The sequence below is a fragment of the Labeo rohita genome, chromosome 14 (assembly GCF_022985175.1).
Source record: "Labeo rohita strain BAU-BD-2019 chromosome 14, IGBB_LRoh.1.0, whole genome shotgun sequence".
Taxonomy (NCBI): Eukaryota; Metazoa; Chordata; class Actinopteri; order Cypriniformes; family Cyprinidae; genus Labeo; species Labeo rohita.
The window spans coordinates 6,917,322-6,940,253 of record NC_066882.1 but is presented as its reverse complement, the minus strand read 5'-3'; the positions used below and the strand labels follow the sequence as shown (position 1 = coordinate 6,940,253).

General features: G+C 37.7%; 1 protein-coding gene across 7 annotated transcripts in view; it reads left to right on the top strand.

Moving 5' to 3' along the window:
• The window catches only part of sorbs2b (sorbin and SH3 domain containing 2b), a 61,218-nt gene extending 41,187 nt beyond the window's left edge, over window positions 1-20,031 (top strand). For 4 of the 7 annotated variants that reach the window (XM_051127991.1, XM_051127994.1, XM_051127989.1 and 1 more), the window contains 13 exons: window positions 2,679-2,728; window positions 3,064-3,242; window positions 6,499-6,584; window positions 6,723-6,769; window positions 6,924-7,038; window positions 8,559-8,687; window positions 9,032-9,223; window positions 12,329-13,162; window positions 14,360-14,560; window positions 15,557-15,670; window positions 16,673-16,722; window positions 17,786-17,892; window positions 18,133-20,031. In XM_051127991.1, coding sequence (XP_050983948.1) covers window positions 2,679-2,728; window positions 3,064-3,242; window positions 6,499-6,584; window positions 6,723-6,769; window positions 6,924-7,038; window positions 8,559-8,687; window positions 9,032-9,223; window positions 12,329-13,162; window positions 14,360-14,560; window positions 15,557-15,670; window positions 16,673-16,722; window positions 17,786-17,892; window positions 18,133-18,194 — 2,166 coding nt within the window. In that variant the 3' untranslated portion in view covers window positions 18,195-20,031. Of the gene's footprint in view, window positions 1-2,678; window positions 2,729-3,063; window positions 3,243-3,587; window positions 5,142-6,498; window positions 6,585-6,722; window positions 6,770-6,923; window positions 7,039-8,558; window positions 8,688-9,031; window positions 9,224-12,328; window positions 13,163-14,359; window positions 14,561-15,556; window positions 15,671-16,672; window positions 16,723-17,785; window positions 17,893-18,132 lie in introns of all 7 variants that reach the window. The other 3 variants (XM_051127996.1, XM_051127990.1, XM_051127992.1) reach the window with 3 other exon arrangements.
• Window positions 20,032-22,932: the final 2,901 nt, after the last annotated feature.

The following is a 22,932-nucleotide window of genomic DNA, read 5'->3' as shown; positions in this document are numbered from 1 at the left end:
ACTAACACTGACACATATTAGACTACAGAACTGACAAAATAAAAGTTAGTGCATAGAGGAATTGCTTTGAATATATCTGCTTTGAATATATCATGTTCAGAGGATATTTATTTACATATGGTGCAGCCTCCTGCTTCTTCTTACAAAAGTAGTGTTTTTCCAACTCTCAACACTTACATAAATAATGTCTGTCTGATATAAATAAGCGTCTTCGCAAATATTTATAGAAAATATCTAAAATCTAACATTCATCTAATTAAAAATGAAAATCATTCTGATTTTCAACATTATCTGAATTTTCAGCATTGGGTCAAAAAAAAAAAAAAAAATTGCACATTATTGCCTTTTGTTGGTGTTGCTGGCTACAAACAAGACCTACTTAAAATAAGGTTAATTATCTAAAAATCCCAAATTATTTCTTCACAGGAGAGCCAGCGCTGATGATTGATTATTGCGAAGAAAATATAAACTGTTCCTTAAAATATAAAACATTATAAAGCTTACCGTAGCCAATGCAAACTTATATGAAAAATATGGGATGAGGACCTTCAAGATGAAGAGCAGGGACACATGTGTGAAACATTATGAAAAGAGATATATTTAATATACAGCATATAGAAGTGTTATGAAGTGTCCAGCGTTCCACCTCTTTGTTATTTTCAGTTAAATAAGTGCTATTTTTCTTTTTTGAATTTTCAGTTTAAACACAATTCTCACACTATTTGTGACCCTGGACCACAAAATCAGTCGTAAGTGTCAGTTTTGAAATTTGAGATGTATACATCATCTGAAAGTTAATAAATTTTGTTAGAATAGGACAATATTTGGCAGAGATACAACTATTTGAAAATCTGGAATCTGAGGGAGCAAGAAAATCAAAATATTGAGAAAATCACCTTTAAAGAAGAAAAAAAAACACGATCATTTTGACCCATACAATGTATTTTGGCTATTACCCATGCTACTTACGACTAGTTTTGTGGTCCAGGGTCACATTTATACTAATAAATGCCGCTAAAAATAGTGCATAATTATGAAAAATGGAATGCACCTAATATCATTTTATATTTTTGATTAAATGAGTGATAATGTCAATTTATAATTTTGATTATATAAACATATTAGGATGGCATGGTAGATTGGTAACGCTTTACAATAAGGTTCATTAGTTAATGTTATGCATTAACTAATTTAACTAATGAGCAATACATTTGTTACATTATTTTTTACTTTGCTAACCTTAATTAATAAAAATTCAACTGTTAGTTTGTTACCTCGGGTTCATTAATTAATATTAACAGATAAAACTTTGCATTTTAATAATGTTGCAGTTAATATGAATTGAGAAATGCTAAGCATTTTTAAATAAAAGTAAACCTTACTGCAAAGTATTACGGGTAAATTTGTGGTAAGAACATTCTGGATATTTTCTCTGATTATTATTATAAAGTGGAAATGGTGCTATTTACAAAAGTAATTAAAGTGTAGGACATTTTGTCCCATGTCTTAAGAAGCAGTGCACTGCATGTACATCTACATTTGCTTCTCTTATCATAATAACAAACAGTTCTGTCTATTATTACATCGTATATTTACCATGAGACAGGAGCACTTCCTCCTGGCTGTCATCTGCCGATTCTGTCCATGTGTTTGTAGTAGGTGAAGGATCTATGGACATGCCATCTGCGGTATCATATTACATCTCCTCTTTCACTCACAGGCTTTTTTCTGTCATTGTAAATATAGTATGCTGGCTGTCAAAGGGAATAATTGATTAAGAATGAATTAACAGTGTTGCTTTCTTGCGAACACGGAGTTGTTTTACCACCCTATTCAGAATTATGCAATTCAAGCTACATTTAATGCATGTTTTGTGATTATGGTGCATCTGTCATGATCTATATCTATAATATTTACATAGAAAAGAGGCGTGGTTTAAAGAATGCCATGACATTTTACACTGAATTTGTTAGTGATCAAAACATATGCACAGGCATCTAACTATCACATGCAAGCGGTGCATCTGTTTAGTGAATTTGTCTTAAATTCACTAATGATTTTTTTAATAATTTGCTCCCTGGGAATTGCCACTGACCACTGGAGAGAACGTGACTTTGAGGCCAGTGTAAACGCTTATGTTTTGAGGAATGCTGTAAATCCAAACAAAGAATTGCTAAAAATTGTCACAGAGGCTTTGCAGCCCAATTTTGAGCCTGCTAGTGTGGTATCTGTCACTCGGAGCTGTATTTATGTTGACTAGATGTAAATGTGTCACACTGAGGAAACATTCCTGGTAGCGCATGCTTGGGCTACTTTTAAAGAGGGTTAAAAAAACGCAAGGGGCGTCTGCTGCTGGTCTGAAGAGCTGTTGCAGATAACACTGGTCAGAGCTTCAGCAAACAGGAAGATGATTATCTACTCCAGCCATGCGTACAAGGATTTCCCCGCTTTGTTCGACATAGAAACCCTTGTAAGTGATCTAACGCGTCTAGCTGTCCTGGGAATGGCTTAGCTTTTCAAGAGACAGCTGGTCTACATCATTGGGACATTGGGAGTTTCACTGTTTAACCATTGTTGGGTTGGTAAAGGAGAACTCTGGGTGTCAAGGAACCTACTGTGAAGTAAGTGTGGATATTAAGTGAGGAATTCATCCTGCTTTTTTCCTCCATCTGTTCCAGACCTCCCTGTATCAGCCATCCACAGACAGGAGCCTTGAAAGGCCATCAAGGTACGTTCACTGTAATACATTATTTGCATAGATTTTGTTTAAAATGCCTATATTTTAAAAAAATATCAAAAAAGTGACATCTGAAAACCCACCTTTTCTTAAAACATACTTGCGATGACTTTTAACCAACTGGTCCCAAGGTCATTCTTAGTGGATGCATGGTGCAGGTCATGCATGTAGGTCAATGTATTTTGAAGTCACTAGGTGAGAAACCATTATTTTCAAATGGAGATTAGGATTGCATTTCATTCTAAACTTAGAACTTCTTTTTTTTTTACGTTGTTTACATTTTTATATTTATTGGTTACAATTCTTCAACCACATTGATTCTGCAGCTCTGCCAGTGATAACAAGAGGCGACGGAAATCTGAACCTGCAGCCGCCCAACCCAGGGCTCAGAGCAGTGTGGGCACAACACAAACGGCTGTCAAGCCACTAGAGCTACCCAGGAGCAGCAGTACCCAGAGGACTCCTCTCACCAGCCCCAGCTCACCTGCCACCACCAGGACTAAAGGTAGACACCAGACAAGCAGCCACATCAGAATAAGCAACAGGGGAAGGTTCACGGACAATTTTCATTTTGCTCCTCGCAGTGCAAGCAGAATTTTAAACGACTTTCCCTTTGCATGAATAAAGTTCAATGAATTATTTAGTGTTTACAATCTTGCCTCAGTGTAGTGTAGCATATCAATTGCTTCTTTATTCAGCGAGGCCTTGTTGATCAAGATGTCTGATTTCTTTCCAGTTTCCCTCCAGGTTGTAGTATAAACATCCTTACTTTTCTCTTCTGTGGGTCAATTACCTTTTAATGTCTTCTCATGTCTCTTTTTTACCATGCTGCTTGTGGTGGATATCTAAGGTGGGGATGTGAGCAATATGCACACAGCACATTTAAATTGTCAAAATCCGAACCATGCTACCTCAGAATTCACATATCAAAAGAAAGTGCAAAATGAGGACAGTTTCATGCCTGTCTCAGAAGGCTTCTCCAGCCTCCCCGAAGACTGGAAAACACCCCAGGAGAACCCAGAAGACTGGATGATCTCTGAAGAGACCTCGTCTAAGCTCAAATCCTGGAGTTGTGATGACCTTTTATCTGAGGGGAGGGAAAAAAAAGTGCAAACCCGTTCAGAAAGCACTGGATCCTTGTTGCACAACGGGAAACTAGAGGCATCACAATGCGGTGACGCCCAAGAGTCTGAGGATCTTAGGGAGCGGACAAGGCACCGCTCAGCCCATGATGCACCGGGCTTCCTCAAACTCTACAAAAAGATGCATCACATCAACCGACAAGAGCTGATTAACTCTACAGTGATATGCTCCGTCAAAGCCAGGATCCATAAGTATGAGAGTGAACAGCGGAAGGATAGACGCACCGGAAACAAGGGCTGTAACGAAGAGGTGCCTCGGGACATGGTGCACAACAGGATTTCTGAATTCGAGAGTCTGATCCAGAAGTCCAAATCCATGCCAAATCTTGGGGACGAGTGCCTAATCAGGACTTCTTGCAGGAGGGCAAGCAGCCCCAAGCGTAGCCTCTCTATTGAGTCATTACTGGATGAAGAACCACCAGCCAGAAATCCTCCTGAAGGACGGCCTCAATACCCCAAGATAAACACCCATGTGCCAATCCACATTCAAGTCACCAGTGACCAATTACAAAACTCTACCATGCAACACGACTACTCAGACAGCGAGCATGATGCTGTAGTGTCCGATCTTAGCGACTTCATCCAGATCGAGGGATCATCCTTCTGTAGCGAGAGAGAGTTCGACGTGTGTTCGTTCGCCTCCTCCGAGAGCTTCTGTGGATCCGGGCACCACCATCATTATCACAGGCAGCTCGTTAGCTCTTGCAAGGGCCGCTGCCCGGCTTCCTACACGCGCTTCACCACTATGATCAAGCACGAAAGGGCCAAGCAGGACCGGAGGCAACATTTGCGGGTAGAAGAGTCTGAGTTCGGCCTAAGCAAGCTCGCCTTCCTGGTCAGCCCAGTGCCTTTCCGCCGGAAGAACCTGTCTCCTTTGAGTTGCTCCCGAGTGCCAAACTCCAAGAGCTGTATGTATGAGGCTCTAGATTCAGCCCTGAAAGATATTTACGACCACATCCGTGCTGAGAAGCACAGTGGTAACCTGCCTGACAACAGCATCCTTCATCGGTTGCTGGTGGAGTTGCTTCCAGACATTCCTGAGAGGAATTCATCCTTGCATGTGCTGGGGAGAAACAGCCCAACAATTCAGCCTCGCTCTTACCACTCGCAGCCTGACGGCATGCCCAGCCAGGACACTCAACAACCCGAGTACTCGCACCTGTCCCATAGTGCCTCTCACAACCATATAGACAGCAACAACAACCAGAGGAAACACAACTTTGAATACTGCAATCAAGGTGGACTCTATTCATCCATCTCTGGTTTCCCAATTCCCCTTCTGTCCCCCGTGTTTGAGCTCTGCTCCTCCACCATTGCTATGTTCCATCTGTGTTTGTGAATGTGCTTGCTTAGAGCAAGGGTGTTCAAATTCGCTTCTGGAGGGCCAACATCTTTTAGAGCAGTGGTTCTCAACTCCAGTCCTGTGTCTGTTTTATCTGACACACTCGTTCAGTACATGGAGCTCCCACATTAGGAGCTGATGATCTGAATCAGGTGCGCTAAATAAGTAAGACATACAAAATGTGCAGATCAGGACTGGGGCTGAGAACGACTGCTTTGCTCCAACTTGCCTGCAAGATCTTGATTAGTTGGTTCAAGTGTTAATTGGGGTTGGAGCTAAACTCTGCAGGACAGTAGCCCTCCAGGAGCAAGACTGGAAACCCCTGACTTAGAGAAAGGAATTGTTATGTTGCAAGGAACATCAGAGAGCATGACTCATACCCACATCCTCTGCCTTATCTAGTTTTCATTTTCAATTTTGTCCTTATGTCTTTCATTTTCTCATTATATCATGTTGTATTATTGTTTACTTTCTGTTTGATCAAACATTTATTTCGAGTTATTTTCCTACTCCTTTTACAGTACATTGCCGTATTTGGCAGACGCTTGAAGGTATATGTTTTATTAGGTTCATACATTCTCCGGGAACACTGGAGGAACTCTAGTTCGTGTGTGGGCTTGCCACAAAAGAAATATAACTTTGTGAAGTTTCAGTCTATATAAATAGCTTTGGACAGATGACTTGAGCAGCTGAAGCTTGCAATCTAAAAACAGATTTGAGATTTTATTGGCTTGGGAAGAAACATACTCTCTTATGAGTGTTAACATGTTCACTCTGTCAAACCTGATATACTGTAGATGATGAGATCAGCCTCAGTACCAACAGTTTTGGGAGAAGGTCATTGTTTAATGATTTTTTTTAAATCATAAGGAAATGCGACACTGTATACTTTTGCATAGTGCACAGTGTTTATAAGTTCAGAGCAAGGGGGCCTGCCCACAGTTGGCACAGATGCCAGCTAACCATTTGCGGTTCTAGTATAAATACACAACCTATACTGGGGATGTGAGTCTAGAGGATGGGTGTAACAAATTCTGAGATGATTCATGGAAGCATATCTCATTGTTATGTTTATATTTTTATTTACATTTTTTCATTGGTTAATAAAATACATATTTGTATTTATTTTTGCTTGTTTTCTTTTATTTTGTCTGCATTTCTCTCATCAAGCCCCAAATCATTGTTTCCTTTTGCTATTGCTTGTTCCCATGCATGTAATAGTGTTGGATCTTTGTGAGGCTTGTCTTTGAATCCTTTTACCTCTCTGTTCTTTCCAGATCAGGACACATCCAGAGATTACTCTTACCCTGATGTGGGCCGCCGCACACCACAGAGCAGGAGACAAACCCCTGATGTCAGAGAGGTAGGGAATATGCATCACTCGTGCAAAATTTTAGTAGCATCACTAATATTTTATCTGAGCTTTGATCAAACTACAAATAAACCCACCTCATGACAGCATGTAATAAAGTTCAATTTCTCTGCTTCGTTCACTCGACAGAAACTGCCAGCCAGAGCAATATATGACTTCAAAGCACAGACAGCAAAGTAAGAACAACTTGCAAAGCATGTCACCACTTCTGTTTTCACTGCATTTAATGTGCTACAATCAGTCAGTACATTTTCATGTATTATTTTTGCCTTTCCTTTGCATAATTTCTCTATGTGGAATATAGTAAACTTGATTTTTATTTCCTTCCAGGGAGCTGACGTTTAAGAAAGGAGAGACGGTATACATCACTCGGCAGATAGATAATAACTGGTATGAAGGAGAACACCATGGACATGTGGGCATCTTCCCCATCTCATATGTGGAGGTATGTACTTTAAAGGGATAGTTTACCCAAAAATGAAAATTCTGTCATTAATTACTCACACTCATGCCGTTCCAAACCTGTAAAACCTTTGTTCATCTTCGGAACACAAAAAAAGATATGTTTGATGAAATCTGAAAATTTCTGATTCTGCATAAACAGCAATGCAACTACCACTTTCAAGGCCCAGAAAGGTAGTAAGAACACTGTTAAAACAGTCCATGTGACATCAGTGAGTCAACCTTTTTATGAAGCTACAAGAATATTTTTTCTGCACAAAAAAACCCCAACAACTTACTTTAGTTTGACTTTATTGTAGTTCCGTTGCTGTCTATGCAGGGTCAGAAAGCTCTCTTTATCAAATATCTTAATTTGTGTTTTGATGATGAATGAAGGTCTTAGGGGTTTGGAATGACGTGAAGGTGAGTAATTAATGACAGAATTTTCGTTTTTGGATGAGCTGGCACTTTAATAGATAGTCATTAAAGATATAAAGTTGAGGTCAAAAGTTTACATACACCTTGCAGAATCTGCAGGATGTTAATTATTTTACCAAAATAAGAGGGATCATACAAAATGCATGTTTTTTTTTTTATTTAGTACTGACCTAAATAAGATATTTCACATAAAAAACTTTTACATATAGCCCACAAGAGAAAATAATAGTTGAAATGACCCTGTTCAAAAGTTTACATACACTTGATTCTTAATACTGTGTTGTTCAGCATTTTTGTGTATGTGAACCTAACAATGACTGTATGATTTTGAGATCCATCTTTTCACACTGAGGGACTCATATGCAACTATTACAGAAGGTTCGAATGCTCACTGGTGCTTCAGAAGGAAAAAACAATGCATTAAGAGCCAGGGGTGTGTAAACTTTTGAACAAATTGAAGTTAAATTTACCCTAATCTTCAAATTCAAAAAAAGTTTTCACCATCGGCTCTTAACGCATTGTGTTTCCTTCTGGAGCATCAGTGATCATTTGAACCTTCTGTAATAGTTGTATATGAGTACCTCAGTGTGAAAAGATGAATCTCAAAGTCACACAGTCATTGTTGGAAAGGGTTCAAATACACAAAAATGCTGAAAAACCAAAGAATTTGTGGGACCTGAAAGATTTTTCTGAAGAGTAGCCAGTGGGCAGTTTAACTGTTCAGGACAAACAAGGGACTCATGAACAACATGAACACAGCTGTGGATAATTCAGGTAACAACACAGTGTTATGAATGAAGTGTATGTAAACTTTTGAACGGGGTCATATTTATAAATTAAAAACTATTATTTTCGTGTGTGGACTGTATGTAAATGTCTTTTATGTGAAATATCTTATTCAGGTCAGTACTAAATAAAAAACAGCATGCATTTTTGCAGTATGATCCCTCTTATTTTAGTAAAATAATTAACATTCTGCAGATTATGCAAGGTGTATGTAAACTTTCTCAACTGTATGTAATGTCGTTATGATTAACTATCTTCTGAAGTCTGAAGTATTCCCTTTTAAATTCTGTCTCTTCACAGAAAATCCCTCCTTCAGAGAGACATCAGCCAGCGAGACCTCCTCCACCAGCCCAAAGCAAAGAGATTGGGGAAGCAATTGCCCGCTACAACTTCAATGCTGATACTAATGTGGAACTTTCATTACGAAAAGTAAACATTTCCTTAGTACTGATGTCATAAAAATCTTTTAGTTTTAGCAAATACACATTAATCCAGTTTTTAATGTTTCTTACCACTTTAAGAGCGTGTCTTTTGCTAAATTATTCTCACTTTTTACTGAACACTAATGTTCTAATGAACTCTTAAGAAGACATAAAACAAGAAGGCATAAAACAAGATGAAACTTTTGCCTTAACCAGCCACAACTTCTCCATATAGTTGTGTATTAAACATCAAATACATTATGATTGGTTAAGATTTTGTCATTTTGCACTGAAATTTTCCTTTCGATCCACCAAATATACAACCTAATATTTTGTTTTGGTGTCTTCCAGGGCGAGCGTGTTGTTCTGTTGCGGCAGGTGGATAAGAACTGGTTTGAGGGCAAAATCCCAGGTACAAACAAACAAGGAATTTTTCCTGTGTCGTATGTGGATGTCGTTAAGAAGGCTTCAGTACAAAGTACCGGTCAACCTCCTGGGCCCAGTATACCAACCAGCTACTCCAGTGACAGACTGAATAGCAGGGTACGTTTTCATCTGCAATTCCTCTTAAAATGTAAAATTTAATCTCATATTACTTGTGAGGTTTAAATCATGGTGACTAGGGATATCTGAATTTCAGGTAACAAACATCCACAAAACATACTCTGATCCAGTTAAGTGACTGCATAATCTTATCTGGGTAAATACTGACTTACACATGATCCGTGCCGACAAACGCTGGCGTCAGAGGCAGTAAAGCCTCTCATACATATCATGTTACTCATATTGCCATAGGTCATGTACAGTACTATCAGTGCCAACAAGGTGGCAAGTACAAAATTAATCCTTTCTCAGATGGCAACTGCCCCCTGCCAAAATAGATCACCTCTGTCATCTTTAGATTACCTTTGGCTTGTTGTGTAAGATAAGCTTGAATTCAGATTAAATGCCCTTGAGTTGTAATTCCATCTAAAGAACAAAAAAGTAAAGGCTTATTCCTTTGCTCACATGAGACGAGTCCAGCAGGATTAGATCAGATTAATCACACGTCCTGCCAGCATTCAGTATAGGCTAATTAAAACGTGGACATGACCTGCTGTGCTATACATGTGCTGCTCAGCTCCTGCTGTTACTGAATGAGAAGTTTCTTTGAAGGTGAACTAATGTGACTGGACTGGACAGGTTTTTTATTATTATTATAGCAAACATTGTTGCAAACACATTTTAACTTTGTGCTACAGTATATACACTGACCATATAAAGTATTCAGACACTTAGGCCACTTAAAAAGAAGAAAATTATTGCATTGGCTAACAAAATATCAAACCAATTTCACCAATTTAAAAATCAATAGCATAAGCACACTTTTCAGCAAGCTTTTCAAAGTTTTTAAATCATAAACAAACAGATATACACTGGAGTGCAACTGAAAACTACTGCGTGCGACTATGAAAAAATATTTAGGAGCACCAGTGCGACTGACCTGATCAGCATATTTGTGTTTGCACTGAGGGGAGCTTTAAAGGTTTCTGTGTTTTTGCAACATTAAGTAATGTATCACAGACATATCATAGTGTAAAGAGAGTGTAAATAAGAGATTCATTGTGCAGTGTAGAGAGCTTCTTTGATTAAAAAAAAGCTTTGTGAGATTGCGATGAACTAAGATGAGTGATGGCTTTTTTATGATTTTTTAGGGAGTTTGTAAATGAGATATTGATTTAATACAACAGTTAAATAAACATGAAGTTAATATTAAGTGACTTACATTGTCTGACTATAACACTATTGCCTGATTTTTTTTTTGGCGTTTTTATGCCTTTATTTACATAGGACAGGAAGGAAAGGAAGTAAAGTGAGGGGGGATTCAAACTCGGGTTGCCCGCAGTGCATTGGCGTTATATGTCAACGTGCTAACCACAACGCTATTGGCGCCGACACTATTGCTTGATTTTGCTCTATTTCATCATCAAACACAGCAGTGTTTTGTTTATGAATGAACGTGCATTTTTAAACAAATCTAGTCAGTCAATGATTCAATTTCCCATTCATAAAGACAGTCACTTGCTTTATTCCTGAATGAATCAGTCGTTTGAACAAATCGAATGAATGATTCAATAATTAATTCAGTGACTTGCCACCACCTACTGGCAGTTTTAGTTTCATTTTTGAAGTATCTTTTCAGTTATTTAAATCATTTAATATTTCTGTATTCAAAATTTTATATTTAAAATTTATTTGAATTTATTAAATTTATTTTGATTGCACTCATGCCACCTCTGAGCCTCATTAAACAAATGAGCCTCATTAAACTGTAGAACAAATTAATTTGATTGCATTTGATGGGTAACTTATCATACCTGTTCTTATTCTGTTGTTTTAATTAGAAATTAAAAACATTTAAAAAGCCTATAATACATATATATATTCACTATAAAGAGTCAAATATCACCTCGTAATGGAAAGGCTAATTTTTGATCAGATTTTTTGATTATTGATTAGAAGGTGTTCCTAAAATTTTGACTGTGCTCCTTAGGAGCACAAGTGCTTCTAAAAAGAAAGGTAAGCGTAGGTTGCTAGGTTGGTAATGTTTTTGGAAAAAGTCCCTTATGATCACCAAGGTGCTCAAGAAACATTTCTTTTTATCTTCAGTGTTAAAAACAGTTGTGCTTTTTTGGCGGAAAACATGATGCATTTTTTCTTGGGAATAGAGCGTTCAAAGGAAATATGAATCTTTTGTAACAATTTAAAAAGTCAGTTAATTAAATATGCACTGACCACAAACATAAACGGTAGTGCGCTATTAAATTGTATTTGGACACTTTCTGGTTGTCAGACATTAGTGGAAGGTTCATACATTTTTAAACATGGCTTAAGGATAAAAACATTTTGGAGACACTATAAATTCACAAATACACAGAAAATGTCCTATTAGGTATTTTTGTCCAATATCTTTTCATTTTAGCTTTCATAAGAGAACAAGTTCTTGAAAAGCACCCGGGGTAGATGTGGAAGGCTTGTATTTTGAGGACAGGATGCTCTTATTGCTGGTTTATAGATGACCTTTTAGTGACCTTGTTGTTGTTTCCACCTCACAAATCAATACAGACAGCAAGTGCACTCTTAAAATGATTAATTATGACATATCCTTCCTTGTAGCTCATGCCTTTTGTCTTAGGCCTGTTTCTCATATACTGCATTTTTCTAAGCCTTTACAAAATTGGAGTGCGTGACTGCAACAAGCTTTCGCAATGACAGCGTTTCTGCTGTGTATCAGAGCTGTGGCTTTGTACAGAAAATAAAGTGACTTCTAGGATGCTGTACAGAGAATTTCCGTTGATGATGGCCATAAATTATGTGAAATCTAATTTACATGATGGGTAGGATTCTATTTGCATCCAAATAGTAATTAGTCTACACACAACAGAATCCATAGCTATAAACTGCTTAAATCATCTGGAATTAATCAGATTTGCCGAATATAAAAGTGCTGTTTGTGTACCATGGTTTTCTAGGCGGTATTTTCTCATAACACCGCAGCTCTTTCATCTGTCCTCCTGTCACTTTTATTATCTTTTCCATCAGTGCTCTTCTTTTCCAGCGTATATCATCACTATCACTTTTTATTTCTCTCTCCCTCTTTCTCCCAAGCCATCATCTGTACGTCCCCTCTACAACTCTCCATCCCCATCTGTCCGTCCACTCTCCTCATCCTCTCCCAGTCCGCAGAAAGCCGCACACCTTCAGGCCATCACCAGCGAGTGGCTGGCCCTCACTCTGGGTCTGTCTTCTTCAGGAACCCCTGCCCCTACACCTCCTCCCTTCCCTTCCAATTTCCAGCCATACTATGAAGTGTTGGATTCTGCCGTCTCCCCTTCTCCCGCCTCCTCCATGCTGGGCCGCTCTCCAGCCCTCACTCCCCGCATCTCCACTCCTGCTCTCAAAGAGGGTCACTTCATTCCCATCACCTCCCCAAAGGCCTACATGTCTCCCGATCCCAGCCCGTCACCTCAACCCTACCTCACCTCCGCCTCCTTCACTCCTTCACCCACCTCACCCATATTTGACTCCAGCCCCAGGTCTAGCAGTGTTATAGAGATCCTCTCCAGCCAAAAAGCAGATTTAGCCGAGAAAGAACTGCAGAAAGAACTCCGCAAACCAGACGAGGCAGACCCCCCTAAATTACTCAGCCCTATTGACTTGGTTTTAGAGGCACTCGAATCCCCGTTGGACATTCTTCCACCTAAAGACCCTGAGGACGATCTGTGTGAGGAGTTAGTGTCGATCATTAAGGCCAGCCAATCAAAGGGCACGTTCAAAGAAGAGGAGGGATTTTATCACCTAGAACCAGATGTAACAGAAACGCTTCCCAGGCTGTTTATAGAAGAGGAGCTGAATGAAGGCAACAGCTTCTTAAATGAACCCCTGATGTCAAATACATTTACTCCAGTCCAACCTGCCCATAGTGAGGGGTCAGATATTGAGGTAGTGCTCGCTGTGTGGTTAAACAGAGCAAATGAACAGCCTAAATAGATTTCCTCACGGGAGAAGTGTGTAATTTTTTTTTTTACTACATATTAAATTCAGTGTTTTTGAAAAAAACTATAAAATAGATGGAGTGCTCAGATTTTTGTTTTCACTGGTCATTTTTTTTGCCTGTGATGCACTGAAATTAATTTTTCTTTATCGAAACACCAAACCTGAAATTATTTTTTTTTACTGAAAAATATTTTTGAAAAAAAAAAAAACTTAAAGTGTAAATTAAAAAAAAAAAATCACATTTATTTAACAATCAACACTTGTTTGTAAGGTTGTTTTTTTGTTGTTTCTACTCTGTTTTGTTGTTGAAATATAAACATTTAAATGATTTTTTCAAACATACATTTAATAATAAAGAAAACAGATTAACTAAAAATAAAATTCATATATAATATGGTGCATATATGTGACCCTGGACCACAAAACCAGTCATAAGGGTAATTTTTTTTTTTAAATTGAGGTCTGTACATCATCTGAAAAGCTGAATAAATAAGCTTTCCATTGATATGTGGTTTGCTATGATAGGACAATATTTGAGATACAACCATTTGAGGGTGCAAAAAAATCTAAATTTTGAGAAAATCGCCAAAGTTGTCCAAATGAATTCTTAGCAATGCATATTACTAATCTAAAATTAAGTTTTGATATATTTATGGTAGGAAATTTACAAAACATCTTCATGGAACATGATTTTTATTTAATATCCTAATGATTTTTGGCATAAAAGAAAAATCAATCATTTTGACCCTAACAATGTATTTTTGGCTATTGCAACTAATATACCTGTGCTACTTAAGACTGATATTGTGGTCCAGGGTCACATATTTAGGAAAATGCTTCTTTCTAGAATTATTTTTCTGGCTGACTAACAAGCCATGGACATTGAATGGCATTCCTGAGGAAAATGTAATGTCATTTGAAGTTTACAAGTCATTTTATTTCCATCTTTCCGCTCAGACCCAACAGTAACAATTGTTAGATGGCAGGTATTCGGAAAGTCATGGATCAATAATTTTTGCAATTTTGTTTGATGATGTTATAGCCTCAAAAAATTACACACTTCACCTTTAAATCCTGAAGCATCTGTTGAGGATGATGAACGTATGTCTTAGGCATGTATAACTGTTTTCGTCTCCGCACCAGCAGGGTGAAGTTTCCCAGAATGCCTCTCCACGTCTCTCTCCCCTGTCCTCACAGATGTCATTGCCTTTCACACTTCCCTCATCGGCTAAATACTCTCCCCCTTCCCCGCGCTCCACCCCCCCACTGCCTGGGGTTTCACAGTCGCCCCCTCCCTCTGCAAAACTGTTCTCTCGACAGGACCTCCGCTCCCCAAAGGTCAAGGTAAAGACAAGGTGCTTTTTAGTGACTGTACTAGCGCTCATCATCCTCCACCCTTCCCCCACTCTTACCATTCCATAATACAGACACTAACATTTCCTATTAAAGTGACCTATATAACTTAAAGTACATCATCTTTGCGGTATGCATTTATATGAGAGATTTATTGCACCACTCATAAATGAAACACAGAACAATGTAGTTCATATGTCTGACATACAATAAATTATGACTGTTATATGGGGAGCTAGAATCATTAATTATTAGCAAGTCATAGACATATTTAAATCACCCAACCCCCACCACCAAACTCTTTTTTTTCTACTCACAATCCTTTAAATTAGCTTTATGGGTTTTGTCCTATTAGTTCTGTCCGCTGGCATGGGAACAAACAAACAATGTGTTCATAACAGATGCTTGGGCAATGGAGTAAATAATAAGACATTTAGATAAAAACTAAACAATTTTGTCCTTGAGTAAATAGTACAAAGAATATTTACTCACACGTTTTGTATAAATATATTACTCTACAATTCAAAGGTCAGGTTTGGTAAGATTTTTATGTTCACCAGCACTATATATGTTTGATCAGAAACAGTAAGAACAGTGATAATGTGAAATATTATTACAATTTAAAAGAGCTAATTTCTGTTTTAATATATTTTTAAAATGTTATTTATTCCTGTGATGCAAAGCTGAATTTTCAGTATCATTACTCCAGTCTTCACTGGTCACATCATGCTTCAGAAATCATTCTAATATGCTGATTTGCTGCTCAAGAAACAATGTCGAAAACATTTTGATAATTTTTTTTTTTTTTCAGGATTCTTTGGCGAATAGAAAGTTTAAAAATATAGCTGAATAAACGTATCCATTTCATTAAAAAAGTAACATACTGACCCCAAACTTTTGAAAAGTAGTAAATATTTCTGTACAATGTTTACATATGTGACTCCACATAACATTCATGTCAGCTTCTCCTGGCTCTGGTTCTTTCAGCCTGTGTTAAGGCGTGATGTTGTGGTTGTTGGTAAGCCCCCTCGTAGCCCCGTGATGTCTAGGAGGTCCTGCGGATCGCCTGTTAGAGGTCAAAACTTTTCGCCATCTCATAGGGTAGGGAGTATGTGCACCTTGTGTGGCAATGGCACATTTGACTCAAGGAAAATAGTTTTCTCTCTTTTCAAAGTATCCCTACACAACACAACATTTGACCTGGAAATCCACTGTTTTGAGTGCAATTCTTTCCATTTTCGCTGCTCTAGCTGGACATAATGATATTAGGAATGATACAATGTATACTGGCATATACATGTGCTGATGGTGCTTCCGTACGCAGTATCATTCCATCAGTACAATATGGAGGAATGCTGAGTCAATGAATAAGGGATACTCTTAACACCATGGCCTTGTCTGTATGCATTAGTGCATTTTGTGGTAATAACATTTAATTTCTAACATCGCTGTAGAGCGATAACATTTGTTTAGTCTGCATGCTGGAAGTGTGTCTGGAAGTGGTTTTCCTGCATGTCCTGGATGACAAATAGTGGATCTCTGCAGTCTTTTTTGTTTTTGTGGCTCAACGCAGCTGAGAAGATTGGCTTGTTCATGCAGTGTTGGTTTAAGCCTTGTATAGAGAGTGTTTGGAGTGTCTTGATTACACGTGGGACTGTCCCAATGATCTTTCCTGTGTACACAGCTTAAACAAGGTGTACTCCCCAGGGCCAGGCAAGCGGCCTATTCCCCACATTTCCTTCCAAAAAAGGGGAGTACAGTCCTCGTTTTCAGGATTTAAGGCATTTCTGTTTCTAAGTCCACAAGTCAAACATATTTTAGAAAATATGTTATTTGATGGATTAGAAACCCAGAACTTGAGCCCTGGTATTCCTGGATCTCACATGTATTTGAAAACAAAGTGCAGTTCCTTTTTTTAAAATCTGAGTGAGTGAGTTTGATCATTTACATAGTTCAGATACACAGCTGATCCAGGTCTGGCCTCCGGCTTTGCATCAGTGGTTCTCCACGAGCACAGTGGAACTCTTAGTATCAGATGGACATACAGCAGAATGAGAGATGGAAACATTTAAATGGCCTTTCCGGTTTTCTTTTTTTTTCCAGTCCCAAAGACAAGCATATGTTCATGATCCGCTTCAAGGTACAGGGGAACCGTGAGTATTTAAAGTCTTTTTCTGTATTGCCAATCTACAAAGTGATAGCTCACCCAAAAATTAAAATTAGGTCATTAATTACTTACCCTCATGTTGTTCCAAACCCTTAAGACAATCGTTCATCTTCGGAACACAAATTAAGATAATTTATAAAAAATTTGAGCGCTTTCTCACCCTGGATAGACAGCAACGCAACCACGTTCAAGACCCAGAAAGGTAGTAAGGACATTGTTAAAATAGTCCATGTGACATCAGTGGTTCAACCTTAATTTATGAAGCTATGAGAATACTTTCTGAGTGCAAAGAAAACAAAAACAGCAACTTTATTTATTATTTTTACCTTTCTGGGCTCATTTCGGAAACAAAAATGTAATAAAACTTTAAAATTGGTCCAAAAAATACAACATTTGTAAATTAATAGCAATATATCCTCCAGAAATCAACCAAAAATATTATATTTAATTTAAAGGGTTTTTTTCCACTGATTGTAAACTACATTGGCACAATCATCAGAGATGGACCTGTCAGAACTATAAATACAACGCAAAACTTTTTCCCCATCACATTTTTTTTCCATTACCAGAGTACTAGTAAATTAATTTTTGTAATCTTGTTAAAGTAGATTATTGTTTTACGCTAACATTATTCCACTGTGGGATTTGGTCAGTATTTTAATCCTTTTAAAATATAACCTATTATAAATATTACCTAATATAACCTTCTGAAATATAGGGGAAGTCCACTTCCAAAACAAAGATTCACATATAATGTACTCACCCCCTTGTCATCCAAGATTTTCATGTCTTTCTTTCTTCAGTCATTAAATTTTTTTTTTTTTTTTTGAGGGAAACATTCAAACTCGGGAGAACCATATCAGTCCATTATATGGAGAAAAAATGCTGAAATGTTTTCCTCAAAAAACATAATTTCTTTACGACTGAAGAAAGAAAGACATGAAAATCTTGGATGACAAGGGGGTGAGTACATTATATGTGAATCTTTGTTTTGGAAGTGGACTTCTCCTTTAAGGTAGAAAACACTTAAAGAGTCTTTATTCTTGCAGATTTCAAGCCCTGTATAACTACATGCCACGAAATGAAGATGAGCTAGAACTGAAGGAAGGAGATGTTGTTGACGTCATGGAGAAGTGTGATGATGGATGGTTTGTGGGTAAGACTGTAAACTCCATTTCATCAGGTTGCTGGTTAAGAGCATTTTAGTGTTGTTCATTTCTTTGCCACTAGCTGGCTCTATTCTCCAACCAAAAAATTTTATCAACTCTGTCATGATTCAAACAGCCCATGGATGTGTGCAGAGAATAATATATAGATGGATTTGTACTAAAATGTTTGTTAGATGTATATGAATTTTTATATATATATTTATATGTTTGCCTCATTCCTATTTTAGGCACGTCCAGGAGAACCAAGTTTTTTGGAACCTTTCCCGGGAACTATGTGAAGCGGCTATAAATGGACTTTTCCAATACATTGATGGTCCTTCATCTACTGAGGAGAGATGGACTACTGTATGTCACCTACAGCTACCTGCTGGAATTAGCATGACATGTTCCAGTGCTGGGCTGATGGAAAGTGATGAAACTGATGAAAAGTCAATGGCCTTTGAGGGGTTATTGCACCATTTACGTAATTTGGTTCAAATATGTTGATGCTTAAATTCTGCAACATTACATGAATTAGGAATTTCAGTACATGCTTTAAAACATTTGGTTGCCTACATATTTGCTCATAGTTGAAAAATCAGTACGCTTGCCTTCTAGTTAAGCTGATGGATTTCAACATTATGAGTAATCAAGTGCCCTATTTATTTGTAATTTATTAAGCGGCACATGTTCTTTCATTGGAAGGATGAAATACAGTAGGTGAGGAATGATCTACTGGTGCCCCTTGTACACTGGACCTGATGTCTGATCTGATCTAGACTGTATAGACTGAACAGTATTGCAGTGTCATGTTTGTGTCAGGCAGTGGATATTACAGATGACCAGTCCTGCCAACATGTATCTTTTCAGTATGTTATTAACTTTCTGGTTCAGAAGAATGACCTCCGGTTTTCTAGGGCTCTACGTTCTTCCTCCAGACATTCCTTTGAGCATTTGAAGGATTTTACAGATAAGAGAAAAATATTTTTGATATTTTTCAATCTAAAGAGATAACGTTTTTGAGAATGCAATATCCCTAACGAAAAGCATTTTGGCAAATGGGCATGTTAACTGATAACGTTAAACTGACTGTCTCTACTGCCTATAATTACTGTTTCTGTGTTGGGTGACCTTGCACATCACTTTTGGTTTACACACTGTATTCTATTTATGGCCAATTAGAGGAGCACATGATGTCATAATTACTAAACTGCAATTGGCAGCCATGTATTTTGTATATGTCGCCTTCCGATTGGTTCAATTTGAGTGAGGAAATGTACGTAAAAATCTATTTTTGTTTATTTGATCATTCAGCAAACGTTTTTCATTATGATATACTTAATATATTGTTAATTGTTCACTTTCTATGTCTTTGATCTGTTCAGCACAGTGATTATTCTCTCATATTCAAATGTTCGATTCAAAATATGCAGTGTTTCAATCTTCCTGTGAGACTGTATGACTAACCGTTTTATTCCAGTCAGTAAAGCAAGAAATGTAAATGTGTCAGTCAATAGAAACATGAACCAATAATATATGTAATTTAGGCAATATTATACCTCATGGAATTATGCAGTCTCTGTGTCTGTCAATGTGCTTAATGTACCAGTAACAACCTGCGCATGTTGTTTCATAAAGAAATGCTCATCGGTGCAAATGTACTATTGTACCTGAATGAGAATTTATTAATGCCATGCTGCTCCGGTTTGGTCAAGACTACCAGAGATTCATTGTGGTTTAGTTAAGAGTTGGCAGACAGTCTTCCATCCTTACGCACTAGCTGATCTGAAGTGAACTGTGCTGTTCCTGGTGCATAACTTTACCACATGCAATTTATGTAATGACATGGATATTTGTTATATTTAACAATGCACGATTCAGGAACAAATGTTTGTAGAGAACACTGTGATATGTTCAGTAAATTAAACCTATCTGCCACTGACTGAACATTATGTTTGGTGCTAGACTGTATGATGGATTCTGATTGGAAAAAATTAAAAAAAACTCGAAAAGAAAGAACATAACATCACTGATATGTAGAGTCCTAAACCATTGCTGCTGGTTATATCAACATGTCCAACCATTGAGTAATAAACAAAAAGTGTCCGATTAGACTTTCCAAAAAGTAAAAGCAATCATTGATTTTACAGTCTTTGTCTTTTCTTTCTCCGCGGAATGGTGCGTAATCACGTCTAATGTTTGCATCAGACTGTTCTCGATGGGATTCGCAGTCTCCGTAAGTGCATGGGATAATCATGCTATCCCAGACGTCATCTTTCTGCTAGCAATCTAGTCCCTGCAGACTGTCTATAAACAGCCACATCGTGTCCTGGAGTTGTCCCTCCTGCTGCCATGGCGACACAGTAAACAGAGGGTCAGTAAGGAGCCGGTCTGAGTTTCTGTCCCGGAGAAAGAATCGGAGCCATCCAGTCTCCTCACAGGAGGCAGGGGTTTCTGTCTAGACTCCCGCATTTGTTTTTAATGGAGCAAATTCTTGCTCTTTTAAGCTCTTAATAAATATATCTGGGAACACGACGCGAACCCCAATTTACATCTATGCCAGTCTGATCCAGTTTGCCCCCAGTCATCATGTACCCACTCTCATGTTGTTCCAACCCCCTTGACTTTTGGAACAACATGAGGGTGAATAAATGACAGAAGTTTCATATTTGGATGACCGGCCCCTTTCATTATTAGAGGGGGTACGTGATGTGACAGCCTGGGTTAGAGAAGGATTTTCTGGTGTTAGGGTTTCCTAGGTTTGATGTAGCTCAGGCCATGACAAACAGCCTGTCTCTGGCACACCAAACAAGGAGCTGTTCAAGCTTACAATACAAGTGCTCCCAAGCTAGAATGTTTGGCCTTCAAACAAAGAGCACAGTGCTCCAGGAGTGAAGTACAGTATGGTCCTCTTTGTATAGTTACTGAAACTTTACTTTGGAAACAAGTGTCACATACACGTTACTAGGTCTTACCGGTGTCTGTATTTCATACATATAGCTAATAAACAGGATGGCAGACAGAAGCATCACTGCACGTTTTGTACTGGGTACAAGTGGCAACTGTGAAACTGTTTGTGATTCACTATTTATATCCATATATCCAAAACAGTTTCAAAAAGAGACTAAATACACTATGCTTCAGTAGGCCTACTAATGAGGAGCTAGAAATGCTAGAAATGCAATACTGAAATAAAGAATGGCATCCAAAGTATTTACTACTGTACTCTGTAACGTCAGTTGTATATAAAACAAGATTTTTGGAGTACGTTTCAGTCTTTCTGCTGCATGTAAACTAAAAAAAAAAAAAAAAATCCTGCACACTATACAAAAATATATCAGCCTTTCGTAATTTAAAATTTTATGTTTAAAAGATTAGTTCACTTCCTGAATAAAAATTTCTTGATAATTTACTCACCCCCATGTCTTTATTCGGCTGAAAAGAAATTAAAGCTTTTGGGGGAAATATTTCAGGATTTTTCACCATACTTCAGTGATGGCCAACAGGCAGTGTTGCCATGTGGCTACTTTAACACTGTTGCCGCGGGTTGTTTTTCATGTCCGTGGGTTTAAGCGACCCCAATAACGTCATAATTAGCCTCTGGAATGTGAATTTACCAGGGGAACCCCTACAAAAGATGTGTATTTTACACCGCGGAGCGCGATTTTTAATGGGAGACCACATTAAACCCCTAGTTTTGGGCTAGTTTTGAGAAGCAATTGGGCAGGTTTTGTTGTGAAAACCTGGCAACCAAAAAAAAAAAGTCCAAATTGCAGTTTTAATGCAGCTTCAAAGGGATCTAAACCAGGGGTGCCCAACCCTGTTCCTGCAGATTGACTTTCCTGCAGAGTTTAGTTCCGACCCTAATCAAACACACCTGTCTGTAATTATAAAGGGCTCCTTGAGATCCTAATAAGCTGGTTCAGGTGTGTTTGGTCAGGGTTGGAGCTGAACACTGCAGGAAAGTCGATCTCCAGGACCAGGGTTGAGCACCCCTGATCTAAACGATCCCAGCCGGGGAATAATGGTTTTACCTAGTGAAATGATTAGTCATTAAAAAAAAAAAAAAAAAAAATAGGTTAGGGCTGTCAAATTATTTTGTTGTGATTAATTGCATACAAACAATAAAAGTTTGAGTTCGCCTAATATATGTGTGCGTGCTGTGTGTAATTAGTATATATAAATACACACAAATTAATGTATATATGTAAGAAAAATATGTTATGTACAAAATATTTTATTTATATAATAAATTATATAGAAATAATAAATACACATACTTGTAAATATTTCTTAAATATGTAGAGGTGAATGTGTTTGTATTTACTGTATTTACTTTGTATAACTTTTATTTTGTATGCAATTAATCACAATAAATCATTTGACAGCCATAAAAAAAAAAATACAAATTTATATTCTTTTTAACTACAAATGCTCATCTTGCCCTAGCGATGCGCATACACGTCTTTACGCATTACGCAATCACGTTGGAAGAGGTGCAAGAGGAGCATTTGTGGTTAAAAAGTATATACATTTTATTTTATTTTATTTTTTTAGAAAATGACAGATCGTTTCGCTAGATAAGACCCTTATTCATCAGGTGGGATCATGTAGAGGTCTTTTGAAGCAGTACTGAAACTGGAATTTGGACCTTCAACCTATTGGCCACCATTTAAATCCACTATATAGAGGAATGTTTTCCTCAAAAACCTTAATTTCTTTTCGACTAAAAAAAGAAATAAAGACGTAAACATCTTGGACGACATAAGGGTTAGTAAATTAACAAGAAAAACGTTTGACATTTAGCGATTTCTGGTTGAATTTCCGAGTAGTTTACTACATTGCCTGCTAATATATTATATTTGTGTTATTAGGTTACCAATAAAAAGTATTTGGACACTTAATCACAAGTACATAATAGTATGTATACTTATGGGACGTTCAGAAGAACGCGTTCTTCACATAATTACGTCATTTCTCGGCTTTGTACAACGTGCTACAAAATCACCTGACATCAACAGAGCAAAAATGGCTCAGAAAAGTGAAGT